We start from the raw sequence: 27,587 nt of genomic DNA, 5'->3' as shown, positions 1-27,587 counted from the left end.
AGAGCTGGAAAATTTGAAATACTGTGGAATGTAAAGATATCCAGAAAAATCAAAAGGATTTGCTATTAGAATTTGAAATTCTTACCTTCAAATACATGAATTGAAATTTAACCTTAGAAATAAAATAACAGTTCATCCACCAAAACGTACATTAATTTGAAAGATAACAATGTTCAGTGGACGACCAAAGAATCAAAGCAACTTAAACAACACACTAATGGAGGCCTAACAAAAGGGAAAAGGAACCCTAAAATTCAATATAAATACTGTTGCAGCTTTACAATAAAAAATCAGATTAGAGGAGGAGCCGGATTTTCAATCTTGAACTACTCCTATGTTACAAAGACAGCAAAATGTAATTGGACGAGCCTGTCATTCCATCCATACATACAACGCAGCCGCTTGCAGAGCTGATATTTCATACAAGTACTTAACAAATGTGTAATGATCAGTGATGGTCTTCAAGTGCATGGAAAATCATCCTGCAGTAATGAGCAATGTGATTAGCAAATCTGAGATGATTGAAGGAGTTAAAGCTTTTCACTCACCAGAACAAGGTGATAAAGAGAAGAACTACGACATATCCGAGCTTGAAAAACCGTTGCTTCTTTTCCCGATTGAGCAAGTTAAATATCTCAGTTACATCTACAAACTGTTCTCTTCGAATATACCTGGTACAAGAAATAACGAGTGAAAAAGGGCGGTCTGTATTTTATACATCTGAGCAACAAGATCAATGAATTTGTGTGGTGTATGTAATCTCTAGCATATTCAGTTAATCACCTGAACCTCTCAAACAAAAAAAAAAAAAAAAAGAAAGATAGAAACTGAAATGTATATTCATTAAGAGCAGCTGCCACACTGTATCCCAGAGGCAAAACATACAAGAATACTAGTGATAGAGAAGAATTAAGATCTTGGGGCAGTCCCAATTGCGTTTTTTGAGTTTTATGAAATTGTTCTCTTGTGCCTGTTCATGTCCTCTATGGCAGCCATGAATTTCGTCGCGTTTGGTTTTAATTCAAAGTTGAGTTAAAGCTGTGCAAAGTTTCATGGCCCAAGTTGAGCTAAAGTTGAGTTAAAACAATTGCCCACAATAAAGCTTCATGCAAAATGTGAGAAGCTAAAAGGCAAAGAGAGACATACACACTACTGCACAATCAATAGACAGGTGTTTTAGGGGTTGCCGAAACTAACAAGATGATTGCGTGTATGTATCCGTCTAGTATGTGGATTTAGATGCAAAGCAAAAGTTAAGTGATCTTACAATCTCATGTTGTAGTACAGGTATGGAATACTGAGAAGTGACATAACCCAGTGCCCCGTTACAAGGCAGAGGAAGCATAGAATTCCATGTGTGATGAATTCAGGCATAACCACACTGTTTATTCGAGCTGCGGAATCATAGGGATTGATATAATCAAACTCTAGATCCGCCAAACACATGAGCTGCATAAAGTTGAAACAATTGTCAAATTTCACATTTTAAAGCCCTCCCATTCTCACAAGCTCAAGCTATAAGAACTTTCAAATGTGAGCTAAATTCTCATTGACAGATTTATATTCTGACCAACTGACATCAAATCCAAACTGAAGATTAGTATGCACTTAAATACCATAAGCAAATACTCAAATCACAAAATTACACAGGGTACTCTAAGCATATTCTATGGTACAGATTCTATTTCAAGCCGACCTGATGCCATGCCGTCAAATGCAGCCCAGAAAACCACATCTTGATTTTGAAAAGCATGTAGATCTTAATCCTCAAACAACCGCCATAAGTTTCGAAAGTTACATGTTCCCACATCTTTAAAACAGAGTGAAAACTATGCAATGGGAATTCCAGACTTAACTGTATGAATTGCACCCAAAGATTCACATCTTCAACATAAAGCAGAAAGTCGCAAAATATGCGGATGTTGGAAGTTACATTACGTATTAAGGATCCAAATCATGCCAATAAGATTCCCTTTCTTTTCTTTGATGATCAGCATCACGCCCATTCAAGGAATTCAATACTTCCTTTCAGATAGCAACCAAATTCATTCACTTTATCCAATCAAACGACTAAAATATACAACTTGACCAACTTTCCCTAATCTGATCAGGAGATAACAGTTTGCTAATTAAACAAAAGCTCCCACAAATATATACAGTAACACAACCTCAAACATACAAAATAACACACAAAACAATTTTTTTTAAAAGAAAAAACCATAAAATTGGGGTTGCGCTAAAAATAACAAACCTGGAAAACCAGCATAACGATAATGGCAATGAGCATGACGAAGAAGAGAACCCATGCCAACACGTCCCCCATATTTCCTCCTCCTTATTCTTTGCCTGTCCCAATTAATGTATTCCCAGCGTGCAAGATAGAGGAAAACGAGACAGTAGGATGGGTAGCGCCAGGTGCGTAGAACGCCCCTGGTGCTTGAATTCGTAAGAAAAGAATCAGAGCTGATCAGACCTGAAACTCTAGCGATGAAGGAAAAGTTGAATAGACGAGGAATGATCACTCAGAGTCTTTTCCGGTGTTTGCTCAGCTTCTGGCTTTTCACAAAATAGTCAATGTATCTTCTAAACTTGGTATCTACTATTTATTACAACTTTCTCTCTCTCCCAAAATAGTCACTTTATTTGTTGCCGTACAACATCTTTGCTTCTATTTTGGGAAATGTTTTTTTTTCTATTTTTAGTCCCCCAAATTTCGGATATTTCCCCCAAAAACAAATTTCCATTATCCCAAAATGTTTTTTCTTTTATTTTTTGTTTATTGTATTCGCAAAAGTTCATTTTCTTTAGAGGGAAATCAACTGTATCATCAATAGAAATATCCGGTAACGAATGACCAAGAGCATCTAAGGGAAGATCACTATAACCCTCTTGCCAACCATGAGAATGGCATGCTAAGCTATGAGCTACCAGAACGTCTGACAAACAAAACAGATATTGAAAGAAGAAAGACATTATTAATATCCGAAATGATAGCACCAATAGACGAGAGTCTCACATGTGGGTGTTAATTTTATGGTATTTGAAAATTAAAACACAAAAAATTATCACAAATAGAAATATATATTCGTAGGTAAAGTTGAGTGCAATTTTTATTTAATTGTCTTAATCTTCTCTTCAACAATGTATTTGATTCTTCTTTTCAAGAATGTATTTCAAAAATAAAATCTTCTTTGGATCTTTCTTGGATTTAAATTTGAATTTCTATAACGTTAATTCGAAAGTTTATGTCAGTGATTTCGAATTAAACGTTATAGTCTTGACTTTGAATTTGAGAAATTGAAAGTGAATTTGTCACTCAAATCTTCTGAAGAATATATCTGGATATTTATAACGTTAATTCGATGGATTAGCGAATATAATTCCGAATGCCTTGAACGCCTTTAAATATTCTTGGACTCGAGAAACTGCATAGAGAGAATTATTTAGCCTGCTTCACTTGCTTAAGTCTTCGTTCTCTAGCTCTGTCTATTCTGAATGAGCTCTAGGGATCTCTTTATATAGGTGTTAAAGAGGTAGAATAATTATGCACTTGAACACCTTTTGTATTAACTTTTTACAATTTAGTTTAAAGAGATGAATACATCATATGTTTGAAATGATATGATTGGTTAACTTGATATTATTTCTTTAATATTTGTAATCCTCAAAGAGATAATATAAAAAATATTTGTCTTGACTGGATTGGAACGTGCATGTAGTTGCTCCCGTAGCTCCGTCTGATTGGTTAGAATCTTTGACTGTAAAGTATTATTTGATTGGCAGAAATACTTAATTTTCACACTTGTAGGCCATTGATTTGAGGACAAAAAATATATTAAAATATCAATTAAATTAACTATTTATATTTAAAATTAATTTAGTAAATTCCAAAATATAAATTAAAAAGAAATATAATTGATAATTAATATATTGTTTAACACTTGTCATCATTCAATTGGGCATAAAACTTTACTTGTCTACGAGACTTGTTCACGGACATTTACTGCAGCTAAGTGAAGGAGTGAACATGTCCCGGAATTGATTCTTCTTCATGAGATGTTTTGCCTTTTTAACATTTGTCTGAACTTGAAAATATACCTCAAGCTGCCTACGTACTTCATTGGGAGGATCAAGTCATAACGTAGTTCACTTGTATTCTATTCATAGTGTATTCTCATATCAAAGAGTTTTATGTAAACTTGTAGATAATTTATACTTGTATCAAGGAGTTCTTCAATTTGAATTTGTAGATAATTTATACTCATATTGAGGAGTTCTTCAATTTGAATTTGTAGATAATTTATACTAGTATCAAGGAGTTTTCAATTTAAATTTGTGGATAGTTTATACTCATATCAAAAAGTCTTTTAATTTTAATTTGTAAATAGTTTATACTCACATCGAGGAGTTCTTCAAGTAAATTTATAGATAGTTTATACTCGTACCGAGGAATTATCAATTTGAATTTGTAGATAGTTTATATTCGTATCAAGTAGTATTTGAAATTATTTTTAGAGATATTAGATAGTTTATGCTCATATTTTGGAGCATTACGAAACTTTTTTTAAAGACATTAGATAGTTTATGGTGATATCTAGGAGGATTGAGAATTATTTTCTTGAGACATAATTTATGTTAATATATGCAAGAGTATTGAGAAGTTTTTTTTAGATATTAGATAGTTTATGCTCATATCCAGGAGCATTGAAAAATTTTAAATTTCATGGTATTGCATAGTCACCATCTTCACCATCATCATCATCATCATTAACATCAACTAAATATTCGTCTTCTCTACAATTGAAGCTTATTTCAATCCCATGTGCTTGAGTGGCTAACTCTCTAGATGTTTATGGCTTTATTGCTTGAAGAATGTAGCAAAGTTTTCAATATATGCCTTGAATGCATAACTCTACTGTAGATATTTCAGATAAAGTTCTTTGCAGTTTAATGATAGATTTCTCCAATTATTGATGTGATCAAGCACTGGCTCATCTTTTCTTTAGTGCTGATTAGCAAGTTCAATCATGCTAACAGTACGTCGAAAACTATGAAAACGAGTTAAGAACTTGTTTTGTAAATCATCCCAACTTAGGATGGAGTTTGCTTCAAGATCAATGTACCAATCAAAAGTCGAGTCTTCTAAGGATAAAATAAACGTCTTGACTAAAAGATCTCCATGGATTCCTACATTATTAAAAAAAAAAAATTGTGACGTGGCTTAAATAGCGACGTTATGATGCTTAGGTGGAAGTGGAGGGAAAAACTAATTCCCCTACTATGTATAAGAAATCCCCAAATAGACTAAAGCTAAGAACCCTAAAAGCAGCTGCTTCGCACATCCAAGGGCCAATGTCTTCTGTCACAGAATAAGTTGAATGTTACTATGGGAGATCGGCCGTTCTTCGCACATCATGGACAGAGGAAAACCTAGGTCGTCGATTCCATTCTTGTTGACATTACAAGGTATTGCCGTTTTTTCTTCACTTTTTTTCTAAAGAAAATTTGATTTTTGTGTCTGTTTTTTGTAAAAAAAAAATGGTAGAATGGTGGATGTAGATTCTTTTCATGGGAGGATCCCCCAATTTTTCGAAGGACTAAGGTGATTATACCAGGGTTATTGAGGAGGATAAATCGCTTGGAAGAAAATGTTGAGGAGCTGAGAAGGAGAAACAGAAAAATAAGAAAAAAAAAGTTAGTGGCCATGGTGTTGTTTTTTATCATTTGGAGCTAATGGTGGGGCTAGAAAAATGGCTTCAAGATTTGATTTTTCTTGGATATTTTTGGGGGGTTATTTGTTATTATTGTGGATTGTAAAATATATGTATTAGGTATATATTTCAGTTTTGGTAACAAATGTATGCTAGGAGTACACTTTTATGAAGAATTGTACTCATTTTTTTTGTGCAATCTGGAATTAACAGTGGACTAAAACACTGCATTTAACATTGCAGCATAAACTGCATTAAATCTGAAAGTGAAAAAACTGGAAGCTACTTAATAGTGGATTGAAAAATTTCCTTTTAACATAGCATAATAAACAGTAATTCCAAAAAAATTGAAAGGTACTTAACATTGCAAATGCCAATGTTTACATTCAAAATTATACTAATGTGGCACTATTTAAGGAAAATAGGTTATTACCAACAAAAAGTTTGCACATATTTCAAAAAAATGTTTGATTGCCAAAAGTTCCTAAAATTGAATCTTAATTGTCCATTTGACTGTGCTGGCTTAGATCCAAAAATTTTTGTCCTTCTTCCCTTATAATTGAGTTAACTGCAACGGTTTGCACCCTAGTGGAAGAAAAAAGTAACCCTCCTCTGTGGAGGTGCTCTGATTTGCATCCTTGGTTGTAAATCGAGATTAGCATTTGACATTGTAAACTGCTGAAACATTGAAGGACCAGTCCTACATTCTAGAGAGCCATAATAGGAGGTGGAATTTCTTCTAAAGTGATACCACTTTTAGGAGTTGCATCTCTCTTCATTATCTACCTGAGCTGGAGGTAGGATATTTGTTGGGACTCCTAAACACAAACACATAAGACATTTATAAAATGTAAATGCACAAGTCAAAAATAGAAAAAAAAAATCAGACTTACTATCCCTCACTGTAGTTTGTTACTTCTCCTTAACGCAATTGTATAAGCCACCTTCATTTTTCTCATCTGTTACAATTAAAGAACATGTTGATTTTGGAGTTCTATCGCTTATAATGTTTGTAGTTGCAAGTATACTTCTTACCCTTCCGTCATTTGGTTCATTGACAATTAGGAATTTTTGCACATTGTCATCCACCTGCATTACAAAATGAGCATGAGAACAAGAACAAACCTGCCATTTACTAATCATATATATACACAATGTATATACCACTTGACTTTGGACATTTGCAAAGGTACCCTTTCTAAACATTTTGATGTATTGTGACCAGGTTCACCAAGAAGTTCTACAGCTAAGTGTCTTTCCCTTTTTCTTGTTCTTTATTATTGGTTCATCTGTTTTCCTTTTTCTTGCTTTAGTAGGCCTTCCTGCTCTTCTTCCAAAATTTGGTGGTAGAGGAAGCATGATGCAAGACTCAGCCCACATTCCTTCATGACTCATTGGTTTGATCGCAGGTGCATAAACAACCTTATATGCATCAAACAATATAAACATGCATGCACAAAGTTTACTGGATCTAATTTTTGATTGTATATTCAAGAACAAGCATGCTTACAAGGTATGTCAGATAATTGTCACTTCCTGCAACTACAACTTCTTGCACTGAAGTCAAAACAGTTCTGGCTTCCATGAAAATAGAAAAATTAATAATTTGTGTCATCAGCCTTAATAGGCATACAGTCATATATCTTTGCAGCCTATTTTTCTAAGATGATCTGAATTTTAGGACATTTTTCCTGTTCATTTGTTTGAAGCTCTATCTCTATTATCCTGCATTTTTCTCATCATATATTCTCTAATCCATCCTAAAATAGTTAGAATGGATTTTATCTAGCCTCCAATATGGATCCATTAAAAGCTTCACATATATTATTCAGTACAACTTTATACTTTCTGATTTACTCAATTGTGTTGTTGGCTTGTCATCAAACCAGTATGAGCTGATTGTGATAAAGATTTCTTCTCTTGCATTTTGAGCTTTCACTCAGCCATAGTGCATGCCTTTGCTGCTTTCCACAAAGCATTCTTAAATGCTAACCCTCTAAATCCATCTTGCTTAAAATTATTATGCAAATGTCTGACACAATATCTATGTTCAGCTCCTAGGAAAACTTCATCAAATGCTTGCATCAACTCTTTTTCTTTGTCAGACATGAAGATGAATTGATCATATGTCACTATATCCAGATCATGTTTGAGCACAATCAAGAACCACTCCCATGTCTCCTTACACTCCCTATTCACCACAGCATATGAAATTGGGAACAAGTTGTTATTGTGGTCAACCTCAACTGCAGTTAGAAGGATACCCCCATGAGATCCCTTCAAATGACACCCATCTACTCCAATTATAAGCCTACATCCAACATTGAAACCTTTTCTCGTAGCACCAAAACAGACAGAACCTACTAAACCTTTCTTCACCGGCAGTTTGTTCAATCCCAACAATTATAGTTGAACTAGGATTTAGTCTTTCTAATTTCATCAGCATAATCCCAAAATTTAGTATATTTGATATTCAGGGCTATCCTTAGGAGTACTATTATTTTAGCCCTATAAGCTTGATCTTTGGATACATTGACCCTCAATTCATTTATAATGTCAACCCTAAAACTCTTCACACATCTTTTAGGATCTGATTTAAACTTTTAAAAATATTTCTCTTTCAACCATGCACTTTTCACTTTCTTGACATCAAATATTTGTGGACATGAATGATGAGTGTGAAGTTGATTAATTTGGAATGTTTCTTCATCCTTCAATTTAATTCCATGCATTTTCCAATCACAATCATGAGCCCCACATTCTACATACACCATGATTTAGTCATCTTTTTTTTTAATTTCAAGGTTCTTTTGGTTTTTTTGGCATGAGAATACAGGGCCTTTTTCAATTTCTCCTTCTTACTAAACATCATCCCCAACTCAAACATAGGATCATAAGTCTCCTCAGGATTAAATACAGGATAACTAGGCCTATCTCCCGCACCATTATCAAAATCCTTATCTTCATCTAGATCAACCTCATTATCAATGACATCATTTTCCTCCTCAGCATTGGATTCACTAGAGTCCTTATTATCTTCATCATGGACAACTTTATCAACTACATTAGGTTCATTAGCACTCTCATTGTTCCCTTCCCTCATAATCGCTCCCCCTCAATTCTGACCCCTCATTTTCTTCACCAGTTTCACCCCCACACTCATTTACTTCAACAACTTCACCACCCTCATTTTCTTTCCCCACTGCAGAGTGGATATTAGAAATACCTATTCAATTTTTACAAACGAATATGGAGTACGAAACTCCTTAATAGGCCAAAATAATTACAGAAATTATAATAGTTACAAAATTAATAAGATATGAACAAATCAAACGAAAAGAATGCTGCAGTATCAATTAGGCTCAGATTCAAGTCAGATCCTTTGAACACACAAAAGGGTACACGGTCACAAAAGTCCAGCACCCACAACCCGATTCACGGTTGCACTACTACCCGAAACACCACAACATGTTTAGTTTCTCGATCGCACAGATCCCTCTCTTTCTTGGTCACAAATTCACAAAGAATGTTGGAGAGTAGAAGAAAGTTGTTCCGTTTTTTTCTGTCTTTGGCCGAGAGGGGAGAAGTCAATTATAAAGGGGTGAAAATTTCTGGATAAGGACAGCAATAGAGTACTTCCTTAAGCTATTTCGTTGGCTAAGGAAGACTCCCATGGAAGCTAGAGACTTGAAGGAGGAATGATACAGAAAAGATAAGAGAGAGAGACCGAGAAGTTCGTCGTTAAAGGAGAGAAGAAAGATGAGGACACAAAACTAAGGTTACCCGATTAAGTGGTGGAGCAGTCCGGATCGGGTCGTGGGTCGGATAGTGGGCCGTCCGAGTGAACTAGGTAAGTGGGTCTCTAAAACTTGGGCAGAAAAATATAACCCACTCTACCTTGGACCAAGTCCTTTAGAGGAATAGGGTCCGGAGTTAGGATCTGGCTTTTCTCATCACTGCCTAGGGGCCCGCTCCAATGTACCTGCAAAAGAAAGAACTTGTATCTTTGCAAAAAAATTAGTCAGGAGCTAAATTTAGAATTTTGAAACAGTTAACAAACTTTTCAACAGGAAGACATTTTGTACCCATATCTGCTGGGTTTTCTTTAGTATTAACCTTTTCTAATTTAATAACCTCTTTGCTCACAATATCACGAAAAAAATGAAATCTCACATCAATGTGTTTAGTCCTATCGTGAAAAATCGGGTTTTTGCAGAGTTGGATCGAAGATTGACTGTCAGAGAAAACAATAAGCCTATTTTTGAGAAAACCTATAGCACCCCCTTCGCTACAAGGGCTATATCTACCCTAAACGTCATACTTATAGCAATCCCTGTGTTTATAAATATAAATGCACATAATAATTTAATCCATATGAATACGTAACCCCAACGTCATAATGACATAATCAACCCACAACATCATATATACAAATCAAACACCACAAGTAATCCGCCACAGTGAATCCCTATGCCTACGTTCTCTTTATATAAACAAAATAAGATTTGTACTCTAGCTGACAAAAAGGAGAAACAGCATACTGGCCCGACCTGACTGAGTATAGTGCGTAGACTTATTCTTCAACAGTCAGATACCTCAAAATCTACTCCTAAAAGAAAATGTCAACAGAGGGATGAGCCTGCCACTCAGTAAGTAAATAATCAGCCCTATCTATATATGTACATCAAACACAGCCCAAACATGACAAGTAGGCAACATGCATGGATTACAGTCAATTTAACTCCAACATAATCAATTGTAGTACACCACAGCTATCTCACAATAAAATAATCAATTAAACTTTCTTTTTTCCTAGTTTGCTTACCAGAAGGTGATATCGTGTTTTTCCCATCAACTCAATCTCACCGTTATATAAATTTAAGTGAATCCCCTTGACAGCCGGCTCATCAATCTCATTTCGCATCATAGCTCTTTCAATTCGCATCATAGCTCTTTTATTTCGCATCATAGCTCTTTTCACATCACATCTTTCTTTTTTCATATCGCATCAAAGCTCAGCTCTTTTCATTTCTTTCTCATATCGCATCAAAACTCTTTTCATTTCATTTCGCCTTATAGGCTTTTCAACACGTCAAGGGGTATTCACGCCACAATTACATTCAATTTCCACCACTCCCTCATTTCCACATATCACCATTCTTGTAAGCAACTAGTAACATAAAATAATATATTTTTATATTTTCATTTTCAGACACCCACAACACAACATACAACAAACATGATATTCAACACATTTTCTCATTCCACGTACACAATGCCATCAATCAATTCAAATCATTCACCACGCATATATTTTCAGATAAAACAATATCAGAATGAACCACAAAGTCATATAATAGTAATACCACAAATAAAAAGAACATATGTAGATAATACTAATTATTTACTTACCTCAACCTCACAACGTTTCTTTTTACTCAATCGCTAATTGTCAGTCCTTTCACCTCATCCCGTATCCTATAATGAGTTATACCACATACAATTAATATATCGAGAATATCGTAATTTCTTTTAAATATAATATTAAATCTTATTCGTACGGATTTTCAATAATTCTTTAATATTCCACTTCTACCGAAATATAAATTTTAGTTCTAGTTCTTCTCAATAACTAGACACTATAGGCTTCAATAAAAATATTTATAATTTATCAAGTGATTCATAGGAATTTATTTAACTAAACCCCTTATACATTTATAACTATCATTTTTAATAACATCCTTAAATTAAATTATCATTAAAACCTTATTCTTCCTCTTTAACAATATATTATTTCTTAAGTATAGTTTTCGGAATATTCCTACGGATTTCTTATCAATTTCTCGCTATTATATAATTTACTTAAATAACAATACGTAGAATTGCGTATTTGGTTAACAATTTCGATGGAATTATATAAATTGGCTATAGCAACATTCAAATCTAATAAATTTAATAATCTAATTAACCAACGATATCATTTTTATATCCGATTTGGTATTTAATTCGGTACTAATTTAAATAGTCAAAATCATAAAATACTCCGATTAAATAGTATATCACTTAATATAATCAATATTTAATAAATGAACTAATTAAATAATATAATTACACAAATTAATAAAAATTAAAATAGCAATTTTCTTACCTCCGTCTGTTTTTCTTCTCCCGCCAAAAAATTGCAATTTGCTGTGTGTGTTGTATGTGCATATGTTTGTGTGTATATTAAAAACAACATACAAACTAAAATAAAAAAAAAAGGCAAAGAGGGAGTGAGGCGGTGGGAATTGGGCCCCACCTCCACTCTCAATTCTCTCTCTCTCTACTTATATATATATACATATTATTTTTATATATATAATATTATTATTATTTTATTTATTTAATTAAATTTTTCTCAAAATACCATTTACGTCCTTCCTAATTTTCTTAATTAATATAAAATTGACCCAAAATATTATAACGAACTCCAATTTAATTCATTCAAGTGTTATTATATTTCAATGACCCATAATTTATTTACTAATTAACTAAATCTTATAAAAATTTATCAATTAATCCCCCAATTATATATTATTATTTTTGGGGCGTCACAAAACCAATTTCTTTAATAAGGCCTTCGAGCTAAATTGCTTCTTGAAAAGCTTCAGTCTTAGCAATATATTTAGCTTCTGTAGTAGATAATGCAACAATATGTTGTAGTTGGGACTTCCAACTTATGCATGAGCCACACAAAGTGAAAATATAGAAAGTGGTGGATTTTTTACTATCTTTTTCATTCGCATAATTGGAATCCACGTAACCGACAAGATCAATAGAATTAGAGAATTTAGAGAAATTTATACCAATATCGTCGGAACCACGAACGTACCTTAGAAGCCACTTTAAAGCCTCCCAATGAGGAGGTCCTGGATTGGACATGTACCTGCTAAGACAACTTATTGCATATGCGATGTCGGGTCTAGTACATACCATGAGAAACATTATAGACCCAATGGCATTTGAATAAGAAATTTTACTCATTTTCTCTTTTTCAGAAGCGGTCTTTGGACATTGGTTTTTGCACAATTAAAAGTAAGCAGCTAATGGTACAGAGGTGGGCTTAGAATTTTCCATTGAAAACTTTTTCAAAATGGAGTGAATGTAAGACTTTTGATTGAAAAGTATGGAAAATCCTTTTCTATTCCTACGAATATCCATGCCAAGAATTCTTTTTGCGTCACCAAGGTTTTTCATTTCAAAATTTTTGGAAAGGTCCTTTTGTAATGATTCGACAAGCTTTATGTTAGGACTAGCGATGAGTATGTCATCGACATATAATACGAGAAAAATTGGCACATCATTCAAAAATTTGAAATAGAGACAATAATCATAATCAATCCTTTTAAAATTAAGGGAAAGCATAAACATATCAAACTTTTTGTTCCATTGTCTTGGTGACTGTTTCCAACCATATAAAGATTTCTTAAACAGGAAAACATGGTCAGGTTTGGTTTTATCAATAAATCCAATCGGTTGTTGCAAATACATTCATCAAGATCACTATGCAAGAAAGCAGTTTTGACATCCATTTGTTTTAACTCCCAATAAAAATGAGCAGTAAGAGCAAAAATTATACACACAGTGGTATATTTAACAACTAAGGAGAATATCTCATTATAATTTATCCCTTCTTTTTGAGTGAACCCTTTGGCTACTAATCTAACTTTGTATTTTATGGGGTTTTCTTGCTTTATTTTAAAAATGCATTTGCAATCCACTAAGGAACAATTTTCCGGTTTAGGCACTAGATCCTAAGTATGATTATCCTTTAAGGATTTCATCTCCTCATTCATGGCACTAAGCCACTCTTTAGACTTAAGAGCTATGTTTATGTTCGAGGGTTCAGAATTTTCAATATTGAATACTACTTGGAAATCTTTAAGCCTAGAAGGGATCCTATGTTCTCTTCTACTTCTATCTCATGCCAATTGTTAATCATTTAAGGGGATTTCTTGATTTCTATAGGTGCTTCCAAGTTTTATTCATCAATGTTTTCTTCTAAATTATCTCCCCCTCCTAGGTTATCCTTCACCTTATTAACGGTTGTTTCTTTTTGTTCTATTTCTAGTTTTGAAAAACAGGGCATCTCATTCTCATTGAAAGTTACATCCCTACTAATAATGACTTTAAAACCAGGTTGGCTACGAACCCACAACCTATACCCTTTAACCCCATCAGGATAACCAATAAAAATAGATTTTATGGAACGAGGTTCAAGTTTATCAAAATTCTGATGAACAAAAGTAGAGCAACCAAAAGTACATAAATGAGAAATATCAGGCTTCTTAGCACTCCAAATAGTTTCAGGAGATTTACCCAATAATGGCACGGAAGGAGACAAATTATCAAATAAGCAGCAGTTAAAACTGCTTCACCCGAAAAGGATTTTTGCAATCCAAAACTAATCAATAAACAATTAACCTTTTCAAGCAAGGTACGGTTCATGCGTTCAGCAACACCATTTTGTTGAGGGGTGTAGGGATTTGACCTGTACCTTTTAATCCCAAATTTATCACAAAGATTATTAAAACTTTAATTGCAAAACTCAAGACCGTTATCAGTGCGAAGGGTTTTAAGTCTTTTTCCAGTTTGGTTTTCCACAAGAGTTTACCACTTCTCAAATTTTTTTGAAAACCTTAGATTTGTGTTTTAACAAGAGAACAAATACTTTTCTGGAAAAAAATATCAATAATAGAAGAAAATATCTATTTCCACCATGGGTGGGTTCTTTTGAAGGACCCCATACGTCAGCATGAACATAATCCAAAATGCAAGATAACATAGATGGGTTAGGGGAAGGAGTAGTAGGAAAATGCATACGGTGTTGCTTAACCATAACACATTCATCACATAATTGAAATTTATCAACCTTATCACATAGAATACCTTCCTTGTTCAGCAATTCAAGCCCTTTTTGACTGATATGCCCAAGACACTTATGCCATAGAAAAGTTTTGTCATGCTCATTCACAGATGCAGCCACAGAATCATATGAGACAGTGCATAAATATAAATTGCGTTTCTTTTCAGTTTTAAAAACAATGAGAGATCCTTTCATAATTCTCATGAAAACCCTTTCCCCATCTACCCTCTAATCCCTCTTCTTCCAAAGCAGCACATGAGATAAGATTATGGCTAAGTTCAGGAATATATCGAACATTTTTAAGAGTGAATCTATAGCCATCATTAAAGTTTAAAGAAATATCACCAATGCCTTTAACCTCATACCATTTTTCAAAACCAGGACTTCGATTTTAAGATTTGAAAAAATATCGTTAAAAGGGCTTATATGAAAAGTGCAACCAGAGTCAACAAATGCTTCACCAGAATCATCAGCAACATTGTTCACTCTTTTTTTTTCATCAGTATTATTATCTCTGTTATCCCTTCTTGGTTTTCTGCAATCCTTAATATAGTGCCCTTTTAAACCACAATTATAACACCTTTTTTCTCTGATTTTATCATCTCTATGTGAGTTATCCCTGGTTCTAGATTTACTCCTATTATTGTTTCTATTTCTGGTTTTGCTTCTATTGTTGTGTCTATAGCTAGAATTTCTAAACTTAGACCTACCTCTAACAGAATTAACCTCATGTTGGTTGTTGCTAGGTCTATCTCCTTGCTTTTTAGTCCATTCACAACAGTATCAAGGTTCACGCTATCTCTACCGTATTTAATAGTAGCTTTTAAATCAGAATAAGTATCAGGTATAGTATTCCAAAACGCAATAAGAGAGTACTCATCAATATTTTTATCACCAGTCAACTTTATGTCTTGACACAGTTTAGTGAAATCATCCAAATTTTTTCATCAATGTTTTTCAACAAATCAAGTTTGTATCTAAAAACTTTTTCAAGTAAGAACAGTTTACTCTGCAGGGAAGTTTCAGTATAAAGCTCTTCTAATTTTTTCCATAATTCTTTTGCAAAATTTTGTTTCCCTACTTTTCTTAAAACATTATCTGATAGATTAAGAATAATAAAAGAGTAGGCGTATTCATCATTTTCAAGTTGTTTTTCTTCATAAATGTTTTCCGTATATCTACCATCTATAGCTTTGAAAACTTTTTGCTGAATCATGCCTTTCATCTTTTGTTGCCAAATTGAAAAATCACCCTTTCCGTCAAACGGTTGTAAGTTGTAACCGGCCATTTTTTTAAAAATTAGAGTTTTTAGAAAACCTTTTAACACAACTTAAGAAAAGTTTTAGCAGCGGACTAACGACAGAAAAACCACAAATCACAAAGAGTAATTTCAATGTTATCCAAGTGGTTCAGTTCCCAAAAAATATCACACAAGCAGTTGGCGATCACAGCAAATCAGACGGAGATACTAGTCACAATAGCGATTAAAAAATATACTTAAATAACAGAGAATAATACCAGAGACAGTAAATCAAGAGTAATCGAAGAATTAATAGCAATATTAGTAGTTAACGACAGAGGAAGATTTAGGTCACCTAAATCAAAACTACAATATTAAATCAAGTAACCACAGGGCCAAGGCCTCTCCAGCCTAACACCCAAATCCAGATACCTGACGACCTCAAGGGTCCGGCCAGGAGGGTAATCAAGGGGATACGCACCTCGGTAATAAAACCAAAAAAATAGTGAATGATAGAAAGTAAATGCAGAGAATGTAGAGAGGGTTTTAAGAGAGTTTACCACCACCGGAGCTTTTACGAATCAGCAACCAATGCTTTGATACCACTGTAGAGTGGATATCAGAAATACCTATCCAACTTTTACAAACGAATATGGAGTACGAAACTCCTTAATAGGCCAAAATAATTACAGAAATTATAATGATTACAAAATTAATAAGATATGAACAAATCAAACGAAAAGAATGTTGCAGTAACAATTAGGCTCAGATTCAAGTCAGATCCTTTGAACACACAAAAGGGTACACGATCACAAAAGTCCCGCACCCACAACCCAATTCACGGATGCTCTACTACCCGAAACACCAGAACAGGTTTAGTTTCTCGATCACACAGATTCCTCTCTTTCTTGGTCACAGAGACCTTAATCACATAGATTCACAAAGAATGTTGGAGAGTAGAAGTAAGCTGTTTGGTTTTTTTCTATCTTTGGCCGAGAGGGGAGAAGCCCTTTACAAAGGGTGAAGATTTCTAGATAAGGACAGCAATAGAGTCCTTCCTTAAGCCATTTCGTTGGCTAAGGAAGACTCCCATGGAAGCTGGAGACCGAGAAGTTCGGCGTTGAAGGAGAGAAGAAAGATGAGGACACAAAACTAAGGTTACCCGATTAAGTGGTGGAGCAGTCCGGATCGGGTCGAACGGGTCGTGGGTCGAATAGTGGGCCGTCCGAGTGAACCGGATAAGTGGGTCTCTAACACTTGGTCCACAAAAATATAACACCCACTTCAGCCATCTGTCGTCACTTTTACCATAAATAGTCAGTTTCCTTTCCTTTAAATTCTTCATAAGCCTTTGTTATCTATCAATAACTTAAGCCTTTGTTTACAATTACATAATATCTCCTATCGCTCTCTGTCCCAACACCATAACAAAACATGTTCAGAGTCTCCAAGCAACACTCTCTTGGCTAAACATAATCAAATTTATCAACAGTTCCCCCCACATACATGGCATGAGGCAAACGTCTAACCTCACCACCGTAATACAAAGACGGTGTCATTGAATGACTGTCTGGATCTGCATACAATTTACAAAAAAAATACAATCACTGAACAGTAAAAGCAACAACACATGTTCTAAACAGTAAAAAAACATTGAAGTTTCAAGAGACCACATATATACACTGATACATGCATAAATGGACCACATACACTTAAAATTCGAATAAATCATGCCAAGTTAACATCTACCATCTTTGACAAATATAAAACCGAAAAAAAGTAAAAAAAGGCGGGAATCTTACGATATTGAGGTGGGGGCAGAGACACATGCCTTGCAGGCCTTTTCATCACCATTACAGCACTTTTCCTTGTCCTCACACTAGCTAGATGCTTGTTCAAACTCTAACACAGACAAATAACTACTTTTTTTTAACACTTTTAGATTTGAATATTGTGAAGTGAGTTGATAGAAAATTAGGGATTTGGGATATGGAATTCGGGAAATTGCTCGTTTATCATAGAGATTAGGACTTTTTTGTCTGCATGACTTACGTGCAACCTGCATGCTGTCTTGTTTTCCTTCCACTTCCACCTAAGCTTCATGACGTGGCTATTTAAGCCATGTGAATATTATTTTTTTTAATATATCATCTGCCACATTAGAAAATATCAACTAATAAAATTAAAAGCCCCAATTTAAGTACATCACGTGAGAGGCAACTTGGTAAAATCAGGTGATCGAAGGATCAAATTTACAAAAATTGAAAAGTTGAAGGATTATTTTGCTATCCTAAATACTTAAGGACTAAAATGTCAGAAAGCTATAACTACAGGATGGAAATTACAATTAACCTTAATTACTATTCATCACATATCCTTGGCTATTTTTGTTTTATGTGATAAAAATGGCAAAGATTCATTGTTCTAGACTATTTGTATAGGAAAAGTAGGACCTGTGGTGATGTTTATTTGGAGATTATGATCATGTTTATGGCCATTATAGGGTGCATTAGTACTCATTCAATCTATATTCAAAATGAGTTTTCATGTGTTCATGTTTATGCCATCACTATAAAAAAATGAGGGGTTTGACGTAGATTTAGAAATGATTGTTTTGTCTTTTGGAACGGTTGGAAATTGAAGAAATCAATTTTAAAATGATTTATGTTCCGTCGTTATAGACGGCGTTTTTAGAAATTAAGAACGGTTTGTACAAGACTGTTTTTAAAATGAAACGGGTATGGTACCACATTGTTCTTGACCATTCCTAATAGTGTACATTAATATGAAAAATTGATTAGAACACACTGGATAAATTTTGGAATGATTGTATAAATAAATTCGTGATATTTTGGTACGATCTTTGGAATGTGTTCGGCTGAAAATTGAAACTGTTGTTATTTAAGATGGGACAAAATGCATAAAACCTTCCTGTGTTTTAAAAAGTTTGCAAAACCAACCCTCTTGTTATAAGAATAGGCTAAAAGCCTACCTGTATTTTGTAAAATTCAGCTCAATCTCCCCCTCTCCGTTAAATCCAATTAACAACGTTAATTTTTTAGAAAATGACCGTTATACCCTTACTTAATATATATTATTTCTTATTTTAATGACTTGGATCTTCTTTGATCAAATACTGATCGTTAGATCTAATCAATTAATCTCAACCGTTAGATTTTAAAAAAATAATTTAAAAATAATTTAAAATTTAAAAATACATTATCATTATTATTATTATTATTATAAACTAACAACTCCCACCCCACCCCACCCCCACCCTTTCGCCGCTGCCACCGGCCGGCCGAACGCCGGCGCGTCTGCCGTCACGACTACCACCGTTCGACTCGCCGTCGTACGACCGGTCCAGCCATAGTGTCCGTGTCATGAAATTCCTCCAGACGCGTCACCACGGCACCCTTGAAATCCATAGGTACGCCCAATATTTCACCACCATCTTCTCTCTAAAATTCCGGCGTCGTCACGGCGAGTCACCGGGCGCCACACATATCATTCGAATCCTCTTGATGAGGCGAACATTTCCCCTCAAACAATTTGGGATTTCATCAATCATAGACGATGGGCTACCACCACGACCACCGAAGCTTTTCGCCGTCGATTCGCCGTCACCGGAGCGACCCACGGTCGTGGACCACCACCAATCGCTTCGTCTCCTCCTTGCGAATCGAATGAGCCCCCTCCCACTGATTTTCGTCAACTCTATACATGCATTTCTATTTTCCGATCGCTGAGCACCGCGAATGCTTCGCCGTCTGACTTCTTCTTCTTTTTTTTTTGTAATTTTTTTAATTAATTTTAATTATATTAATTAATATATTTTAGTTAATTAAGAATATCTTAAATAATTACAATAATTAATTATTTTAACTAATTAAGAATACATTACAATGATAATTACTGTAATTAAATATTTATTTTAATTAATTAAAATAATTTTGGATTTAACAATTAACAAATATAAAATTCTTTGAATTTAAACTTAAATTTAATATGGTAAAATTTAACAATTATTTTTTTTAGGGTGAGAAATGGCAAAAGAAGACACAAAATAAGCAAAAAACCCCTTTGCATATTATATAGACCCATAGAGGGGTATTTTGGTCCAAAAAGTCATTAAATATCAACTTAAATCGCAAAAAAACACTACCAAACGCAGCGAACGTGCGTCTTCTCCACCTCCCGTTAGTTTCTAACAGAATGGGGTTTTTTTGCTGACTAAAACAAAATAGGAGGGGGCTTTTTAGCCTATTGTATAAATAAATTCGTGATATTTTGGTACGATTTTTGGAATGTGTTCGGCTGAAAATTGGAACTGTTGTTATTTAAGATGCTGATATATTTAGGAATGGTCATTGGAATTGTTTTGTGCGTATTTTTGGAATATTATTAGGCACGATTTATTATTTATTTGGAACACTCTCTTGTAACTATTTTAGGAGTATTTCATAGAACACATTGTGGTGTATGCATTAGTTTGAGTTGGAATATGTTTAGGAACAGTTAAAAATTGTTGTTTAGGAATACTTTCTTAGAACTGTTTTAGCAATAATTTTTTGAACGGTATTATTTTTGAAATTTTTAATATTTTGTTTGCAACTACTGAAATTATTCCTAATAATTTTTAATTATATAATTTTAACTAATAATTTAAAATTATAACAATTATTAAATTTAATTATATGTATGAGTTTAATTAATTGAATAAATATTAAGTAAAACAAAAAATTAGAAAATTCTCAAAAAAATTCTGATCTGATCTGATCTGACGATCTGATCAAAATTCTCAGAAAAATCAAAAAATTGCAAAACAAAATTAGAAAATTCTCAAAAAAAAAATTCAGAAAATTTAGAAAAATTGCACATTCTAAAAATCTGAAGAATCCAAAAAATTTAATGACAAAAAAATATGAAAAATCATACATACATTCTAAATTTTTAATTACAGAAAAATCTGAAAAAATTACTGAAAATCAGTGAAAATCATAAATTTTTATAAAATTGACATACAATAATTAGCCCAAAAAATTATACATTTAACCTACAATAATTCGTCCAAAAAGTGACATAAAAATTACACATTATATACATAAATAAAATAACTAACCTTGTTTTGGGTGCACGGTGGTGGACGAGTGATGGCAGTTGGTGGGCTAGTGGCGGCAATGGCGGGCAACTGGTGGTGGGTGGCTGGAGACCGATGGGGGTGGAGGGGGAGGAGAAAGAGAAAGAGAGAGAGAAGTGAAAAAGTAAAATTTTTTGTAAGGGATAGATTTATAGTTCAATTTTGGAATGGTCATTTTTATTATGATGTTCCAACGATAAAATAAATAAGAACAATCATTTACAAGCTAAATCATTCCAATGACTGTTCCTATTTGGAAAAATGACGTCATTTGTGAATCCGAATATTGTAACGATCCCTATTATGTTAAATAACCGTTCCTAATAATTTTTCAAATAAATATTTATTTTTAAAAAAAATAAATAAAAATTAAGAAAAATCCATACCGGACACATTAATGAGCAAAGAAAAGTATACAATGAATGGATTAAGACTATTGAGAACATAAAATATTTTTCATGAGATTGATATATGTGCACTATATGAAATATATTTGCATTTTCAAATTTGTTAGTATTACATAGATATAACTAACATTTTATATTATTTTACTGCATCACCTAATCAGACCGTTAAAATTTTGATCAGACCGTTAGATATGATTAAAAAATAAAAGACTATATTCTATGAAGTTTTGGACATTTTTGTTACACAGATATTGAGATATCATATCTGGTTAATATTAAAAAATATTGAAAACGGTGCAACATTCAATCAAACCATGCGATTTTAAATCACACTGTTACATACATTCAAATAGACATAATCTTATACATGTTTAAGTTTGGAACTAATCCAATTCGCAAATGTTGAATTATCATAATGTAAAAAAAGGTTACTTGCAGCTGCAGCAGTATACACTTCTTGATGAAGAAGGAGAAAGGAGAATCCTCAGGTAGAAGAAAACGTAATATGAAGAACATCGTTTTTCCTTTGAAGAATATAAAGTGCGACTTTATAAGCTGGGAGCCCAACCATGTAATCGTGATTTACTGTAATCGTGTTTTCGCTTCTTTTAGTTAGGAAATGTGTGTTAGTTAAAGTAGTTGGGAAACTTATGTATAAATATGTGCTCTGTCATCGTCTTCCTTAGCTGGAGAAAAATACAGTGAAATTTTCTACTATAAATACACTTCTTGATTCTTGTTTTAAAGATTTGCTATCAATAAAGAAAAAAGTTTCTTCCTTTATGCTTTGGATGTGAAACTTTTTACATGGTATCAAAGCCATCAATTGATGATCTCTGACTTCTGTCGAATAAAGAAATTAAGGCAGCTCACTTTCTTGATTTCAAGAATCATCCGCAATTTCAAGTATGGGAGAGGATCCTGAAATCTTGAAATTACAACCAAGTGATAATCCAGGGATGAGTCTTGTCACTACCTTGTTGGATGGGTCGAATTTCTTATCATGGAGCAGATCGATTAAGTTGGCTCTAGGAGGCAAGATGAAGTTGAGTTTCATCAATGGGGAAGGACAAAAACTAGATGAAAATACCAAGGAGCTACAGCAATGGATCAGGGCAGACTGTATGGTCACATCGTGGATATTAAATTCCATGTCAAGAGACATTGTGGAAAGTTTTATATACACAAATACATCAAGGCAACTTTGAGTCGAATTGGAGAACCGCTTTGGACAAAGCAATAGTCCTATGGTTTATTAGCTAAAGAAGGAAATGGCTTCACTGACGCACGGATTCATATCAGTGTCATCATACTTTTCTAAGCTAAAAGTGCTTTGGGATGAGTTGACTTGTATTACACACACTCCTAAATGCACATGTGGAGCTGCTAAAGAAGCTACTGATCTCAAAATTGCAGAGCAGCTAATACAGTTTCTTATGTGCTTAAATGAACCTATGATCATGTGAAGAGCCAGATTCTTGTGATGGAGCCATTGCCTAGTGTTAGTAAAGCATAATCTATGGCTCTTAGAGTTGAAAAGCAGAAAGAAATAAGTGCAGGACAACACTACACATCCCAGAATATGGCCATGCAAGTGTATAAGAAACTTGATCCTTCAAGAAATTTTCAAAGAAAAAGGAATTTTGTGGATAAAAAGATCACAAATTTGTAAAGAATGTGGCAAGACAAGACACCTAAAGGAGGTGTATTTTGAGATCCACGATTATCCAAAATGGTATAAGACATTCTCGGAACAAAAGAAAAGAAACACAACCATCACAAATAAAGCTACTACTGTCAGTGAAGAAAATGAGAAGGTGAACAATGCAGTAAACGGGAAAGCAATAGCAGAGTTAGTACGAACAGAACTCCATAAACCTCTTGGAGGATTGAAGTCTCAGACACTTACAGCAACAAATGGAGGCAACCAAGAATTCTCAGGTAAGTGTCTTGAACATCATTCTTTTGAAGCTTGGACTTCTGATGCATGGATAATAGACAATGGTGCAACAACTCATATGTGCAACAATGATCTAACATTTGTTCAACCTAAGACACTTATATTGAATACTTATATCCATCTGGCAGATGAAACTAGACATCAAGTTAAAAGTTCTGGAAATATTAAACTCAGCAACAAGATACTATTAGAAAATACATTAAATGTTCCAAACCTTAAGTTTAATCTTCTATCTGTCAGCAAATTATGTAGCACATCATCAACAAGATTTAAAATTTTTAATCTTATTGTGTTATGCAGGACCACAAGACTAAGGATGTCATTGCCACAGCTTGCTTAGTAGGAAAATTGTATATCCTCAGAAAAGAATGCTTTGGGAAGAAATACATAGAAGGAACCTTGTGTAACTAGAGAGAAATTGGGCTAAATGTGTCATCTGTACAACCAAAAACATGGCATATAAGCTAGGACATTTGTCACGTGATGTTATGATACATACAGGGTTGTTAAAGGAGAATAAGAACCATAATTTGTCATGTGAAGTTTGTCCTCAAGCAAAGCAACAGAGGCTGCCATTTTCTCTAACTCATATTCTGCAGAATGTTTTGATTTGATGCATGTTAATTTGTGGGGTCCTTATAATGAATATTCTATCTCCAAATGTACATACATGTAAACCATTGTAGATGATCACAGTAGGTGTACTTGGACATATCTTATGCAGAAAAAATCTCAAACAATAAATTTACTGAAAAACTTTCACAAGATGATATGGACACAATGGAACTAAGAATTCACAAAACAATTAGAAAATCTTGGCTTTGTTCAATCTGAAGTTGATCATTGTCTTTTTACTAAACATACTGTCACTGGATTCTTTTGCCTACTTGTATATGTAGATGATGTGCTCCTTGCAGGTCCATGTGAGAAGACAATTACAGAAATTAAAAACCAACAACATAACTTGTTTAAAATTAAAAATTTGGGAATAGCCAAATTTTTCCTTGGTTTATAAATTGCCAGGTCTAATGCAGGGATTGTCATAATTCAGAGCAAGTATGTGGAAGACATTATATCAGATACAGGTTTATCACAAGCAAAGGCTGCCAACACACCATTTCCAGCAAGCCTAAAGCTTACAGCAGCAGCAGGGGAACGATTGTCCAATCCAGAATCATACAGAAGATTGTTGGGTAGACTACTATATTTAGGCTTTACTAGGCCTGATGTTTGTCATGCTACCCAACAACTAAGCCAATACATGCAACATCCATGCAAGGGTCATTGCAAGCAGCGTTGCATTTGATGAAATATTTAAAAGGGTCTGTAAACAGGGGATTGCATTTCAACTCAGAAAACAGTTTTGGATTAGTGGCCTTTCGTGATGCTGATTAGGCTACTTGCAAGAAGACACGAAGATCTTTAGCTGGATATTGCATATTTTTAGGAAATAGCTTAGTCTCATGGAAAACCAAGAAACAAACAATAGTTTCCAGGTCTACGGCAGAATCAGGCGGCCTTATACATAACAGCAAATCCAGATTTCCATGAAAGGACTAAGCATATTGAAATAGATTGTCATTTGGTTCGATACAAGTACAAGCAAGGATTCATTGCCCCTATGCACATTGCCTCTCGTGATCAACCTGCTGACATCTTTACCAAGATACTACTAGGTCCCAAGTTTATGTCTCTAGTTTCCAAGTTGAATCTTGTCAATGTCTTGATAAGCTCCACTTGACGATGGAATGTAAAGAAAGGTTACTTGCAGCTACAACAGTAAACAACAGTTATGAATAAGGAGAAAGGAGAATCCTCAGGCAGATGAAAATGTAATATGAAGAACAACATTTTTTCTTTGAAGAATATAAAGTGCGACTTTATAAGTTCAGAGCTCAGCCTTGTAATCGTATTTTACTGTAATCGCGTTTGCGCTTCTTTTAGTTAGGAAACGCGTGTTAGTTAATGTAGTTGGGAAACTTATGCTCTGTCATCGTCTTCCTCAGCTGGAGAGAAATACAGTGAAGTTTTCCACTGTAAATACACTTCTTGATTCTTGCTTTAAAGATTTGCTATCAATGAAGAAAGAAGTTTCTTCCTTTATGCTTTCGCTGTGAAACTTTTACACATAACCAGAACATATACTAGATATTTTTAAACACATTTTGGAATGGCTATGAGTTACATTTGTAACGGTTATGATAATCTAAAAATTGAAATCGTTGATAAATACAATTAAGAACGGTGAATCAAAAATATTTTTTGGAACGGTTTAGAAAATTTAACTATTTCAAGTTTTAAATTTCCCACCTATTTTTTCAGAAGGTGCCATGCTATATTATGTTGGAACCTAATTTCGTAACGGGCAATTTGAAAAGTAGCTATTCCAAATTATTATGGAATTAGATTTGAAACGGTTAATTTGAAATAATCGTTCTTATTGCAGATTTTACAAAAATATCATTTAGTTTGGAACTTCACAGAAAGATGTTAACTGGAACACAATTTGGAACACAAAAATAACCGTTAAAATTTAGGTCTTGGAATGAGTCTTGTAGTACAATATTTTCTATCTATTGAAGTCGTGCCAAATTGTATCTCACTTTGAAACGGTATTTGGAACACAAACTACATCCCACAAAGACCATACTTATGAAAGGGTATTGTAATACAAGCTTTTTTAAGAACTAAACCGTCTCAAATTGTAACTCATTTTGGAATGATTTTTTCCACTGCTCCATTTTTAAATGGTTTTTGGACCTCATTTTGGAACGGTACTCATCTGTCATTGGTAGGCCATTCCTATGGTTATAAAAGAGTTCCAAACTTTGTTACAATACTTAATCATTTCACTTTTAGCACAATACTAGAAACACATCTTGTAACTCATTTTCTGGAACAACTATTATAACGGTTTCGTTGTTCCACAATAAAGGATAAAATATGAGAGGATTGTAACGTGAGCGACCTCACTCTGTTCCTCAGGAGTTCCAATGACCGTCCCAATTAGAAATGGGTTTTGGAACGGTCGTGTTATTCCCCTAAATCCTGCATTTTTTTTTTAGTAGATGATTTCAAATTGCATCATAGTATCACAAGTAAAATTATCCCCTTTTTGCTATACGCACTTTATTTAGCTATCTGTAAGAGAAATCAGGTTAAACTAACTTACATTAGGCACCCTTATTTCATGGTGACATTAGTCAATATAATTGTTAAAACGCTCATACTGTTAACTTTTCCTTCTTCTTGCATATACTGGAATTCATTGTGCTTAAACTTTCTTGGAGGATGTTGTTCTCAATCAATTTTAATTCTTTCCAACCAATTTAGTGCTTTAACTGCCTCATGCACAACTGAAATTTGTACTTGTAGCATTGGAGTTAAGCTATCAATCGCAATGTCTTTCCTTATATGTTTTCATGTTATAATTAAGATTCACGAAGAGCCTACATTATGACCAAATTAAAATGCATGTGCTAGCTTAAACTTTTTCTGATCTACATGATCCCATTCGAAGACCCTCTAACCCTTAAACTTTAGTCATTTACCACTATAAAAAAAAAAGTGAGATTTGGTACGGATCTTATGATAGTTCCAAAGCCTATGCCACATTGAAACAGGTATTGGAACTCAAGGGGAATGGAAAGTGATTGATGATGTCATGATCCATATTTTTTGTGTGTAATTTTTTTGGAACAGAAAAATATTTACAAATTATATTTCAAAATAATAGTTACAATTTTTGTTCCTAAGACCATTCCGAACTTGTAACGGTAAATAATTGAAACTCTTTCTAGAACGCATTAATAAAGTTAGGGACAATCTTGAGTTGATCGCTCCTATATGTGAGACAATTGATGTAAAAAAAATGACAGTTAGTAAAATATATTCCAAAATGAGGTGCAATTTTGAAACGGTGTGAGTGAGCAACTAGTTTAGTATTACAAAAACCGTTCCTAAGTTAGATTTCTACTTGAAAACTGTTGTGTTACTAAGACCATCCCTAAATGTGTTCCAATTTGGAACGGTTATGTGTATTATTAATATTGTATTACTAAGATCGTTCCAAAAAGAGTACAACAGCTATAAATTAACGGGCAATTCTAATTTGTGATCCTAAAACCACTCCTAACTCTGTTACAAACAGGAACGGTCCTAAATTGAACCGTTCCTATTATTTAACAGTTCCTCAATAAACGGGAATAATATTAAATTTTTACT

General features: G+C 33.8%; 1 protein-coding gene and 3 long non-coding RNA genes across 4 annotated transcripts; 1 reads left to right on the top strand and 3 right to left on the bottom strand.

Annotated features, from left to right (window-relative positions):
* Window positions 121-2,558, bottom strand: LOC105155703 (protein cornichon homolog 4). Its single transcript, XM_011071627.2, has 4 exons — window positions 2,252-2,558; window positions 1,268-1,449; window positions 549-671; window positions 121-482 (listed from the first exon to the last, which is right to left on the bottom strand). The coding sequence occupies exons 1-4, from the start codon at window positions 2,321-2,323 to the stop codon at window positions 449-451; spliced, it is 411 nt and encodes a 136-aa protein (XP_011069929.1). The 5' UTR covers window positions 2,324-2,558; the 3' UTR covers window positions 121-448.
* LOC105155697 lies at window positions 5,271-7,419 on the top strand. The gene is made up of 2 exons (XR_002288038.1): window positions 5,271-5,466; window positions 7,028-7,419. It is a non-coding gene; the product is annotated as an uncharacterized LOC105155697 (long non-coding RNA).
* Window positions 5,597-6,927, bottom strand: LOC105155689. Its single transcript, XR_002288041.1, has 2 exons — window positions 6,747-6,927; window positions 5,597-6,670 (listed from the first exon to the last, which is right to left on the bottom strand). It is a non-coding gene; the product is annotated as an uncharacterized LOC105155689 (long non-coding RNA).
* On the bottom strand, window positions 16,301-18,067 carry LOC110012831. The gene is made up of 3 exons (XR_002288039.1): window positions 17,909-18,067; window positions 17,659-17,758; window positions 16,301-17,432 (listed from the first exon to the last, which is right to left on the bottom strand). It is a non-coding gene; the product is annotated as an uncharacterized LOC110012831 (long non-coding RNA).

This window comes from Sesamum indicum, linkage group LG1 (genome assembly GCF_000512975.1).
Source record: "Sesamum indicum cultivar Zhongzhi No. 13 linkage group LG1, S_indicum_v1.0, whole genome shotgun sequence".
Lineage (NCBI taxonomy): Eukaryota > Viridiplantae > Streptophyta > Magnoliopsida > Lamiales > Pedaliaceae > Sesamum > Sesamum indicum.
The sequence above is the reverse complement of the archived record's forward strand: the minus strand, read 5'-3'. Positions and strand labels throughout refer to the sequence as shown.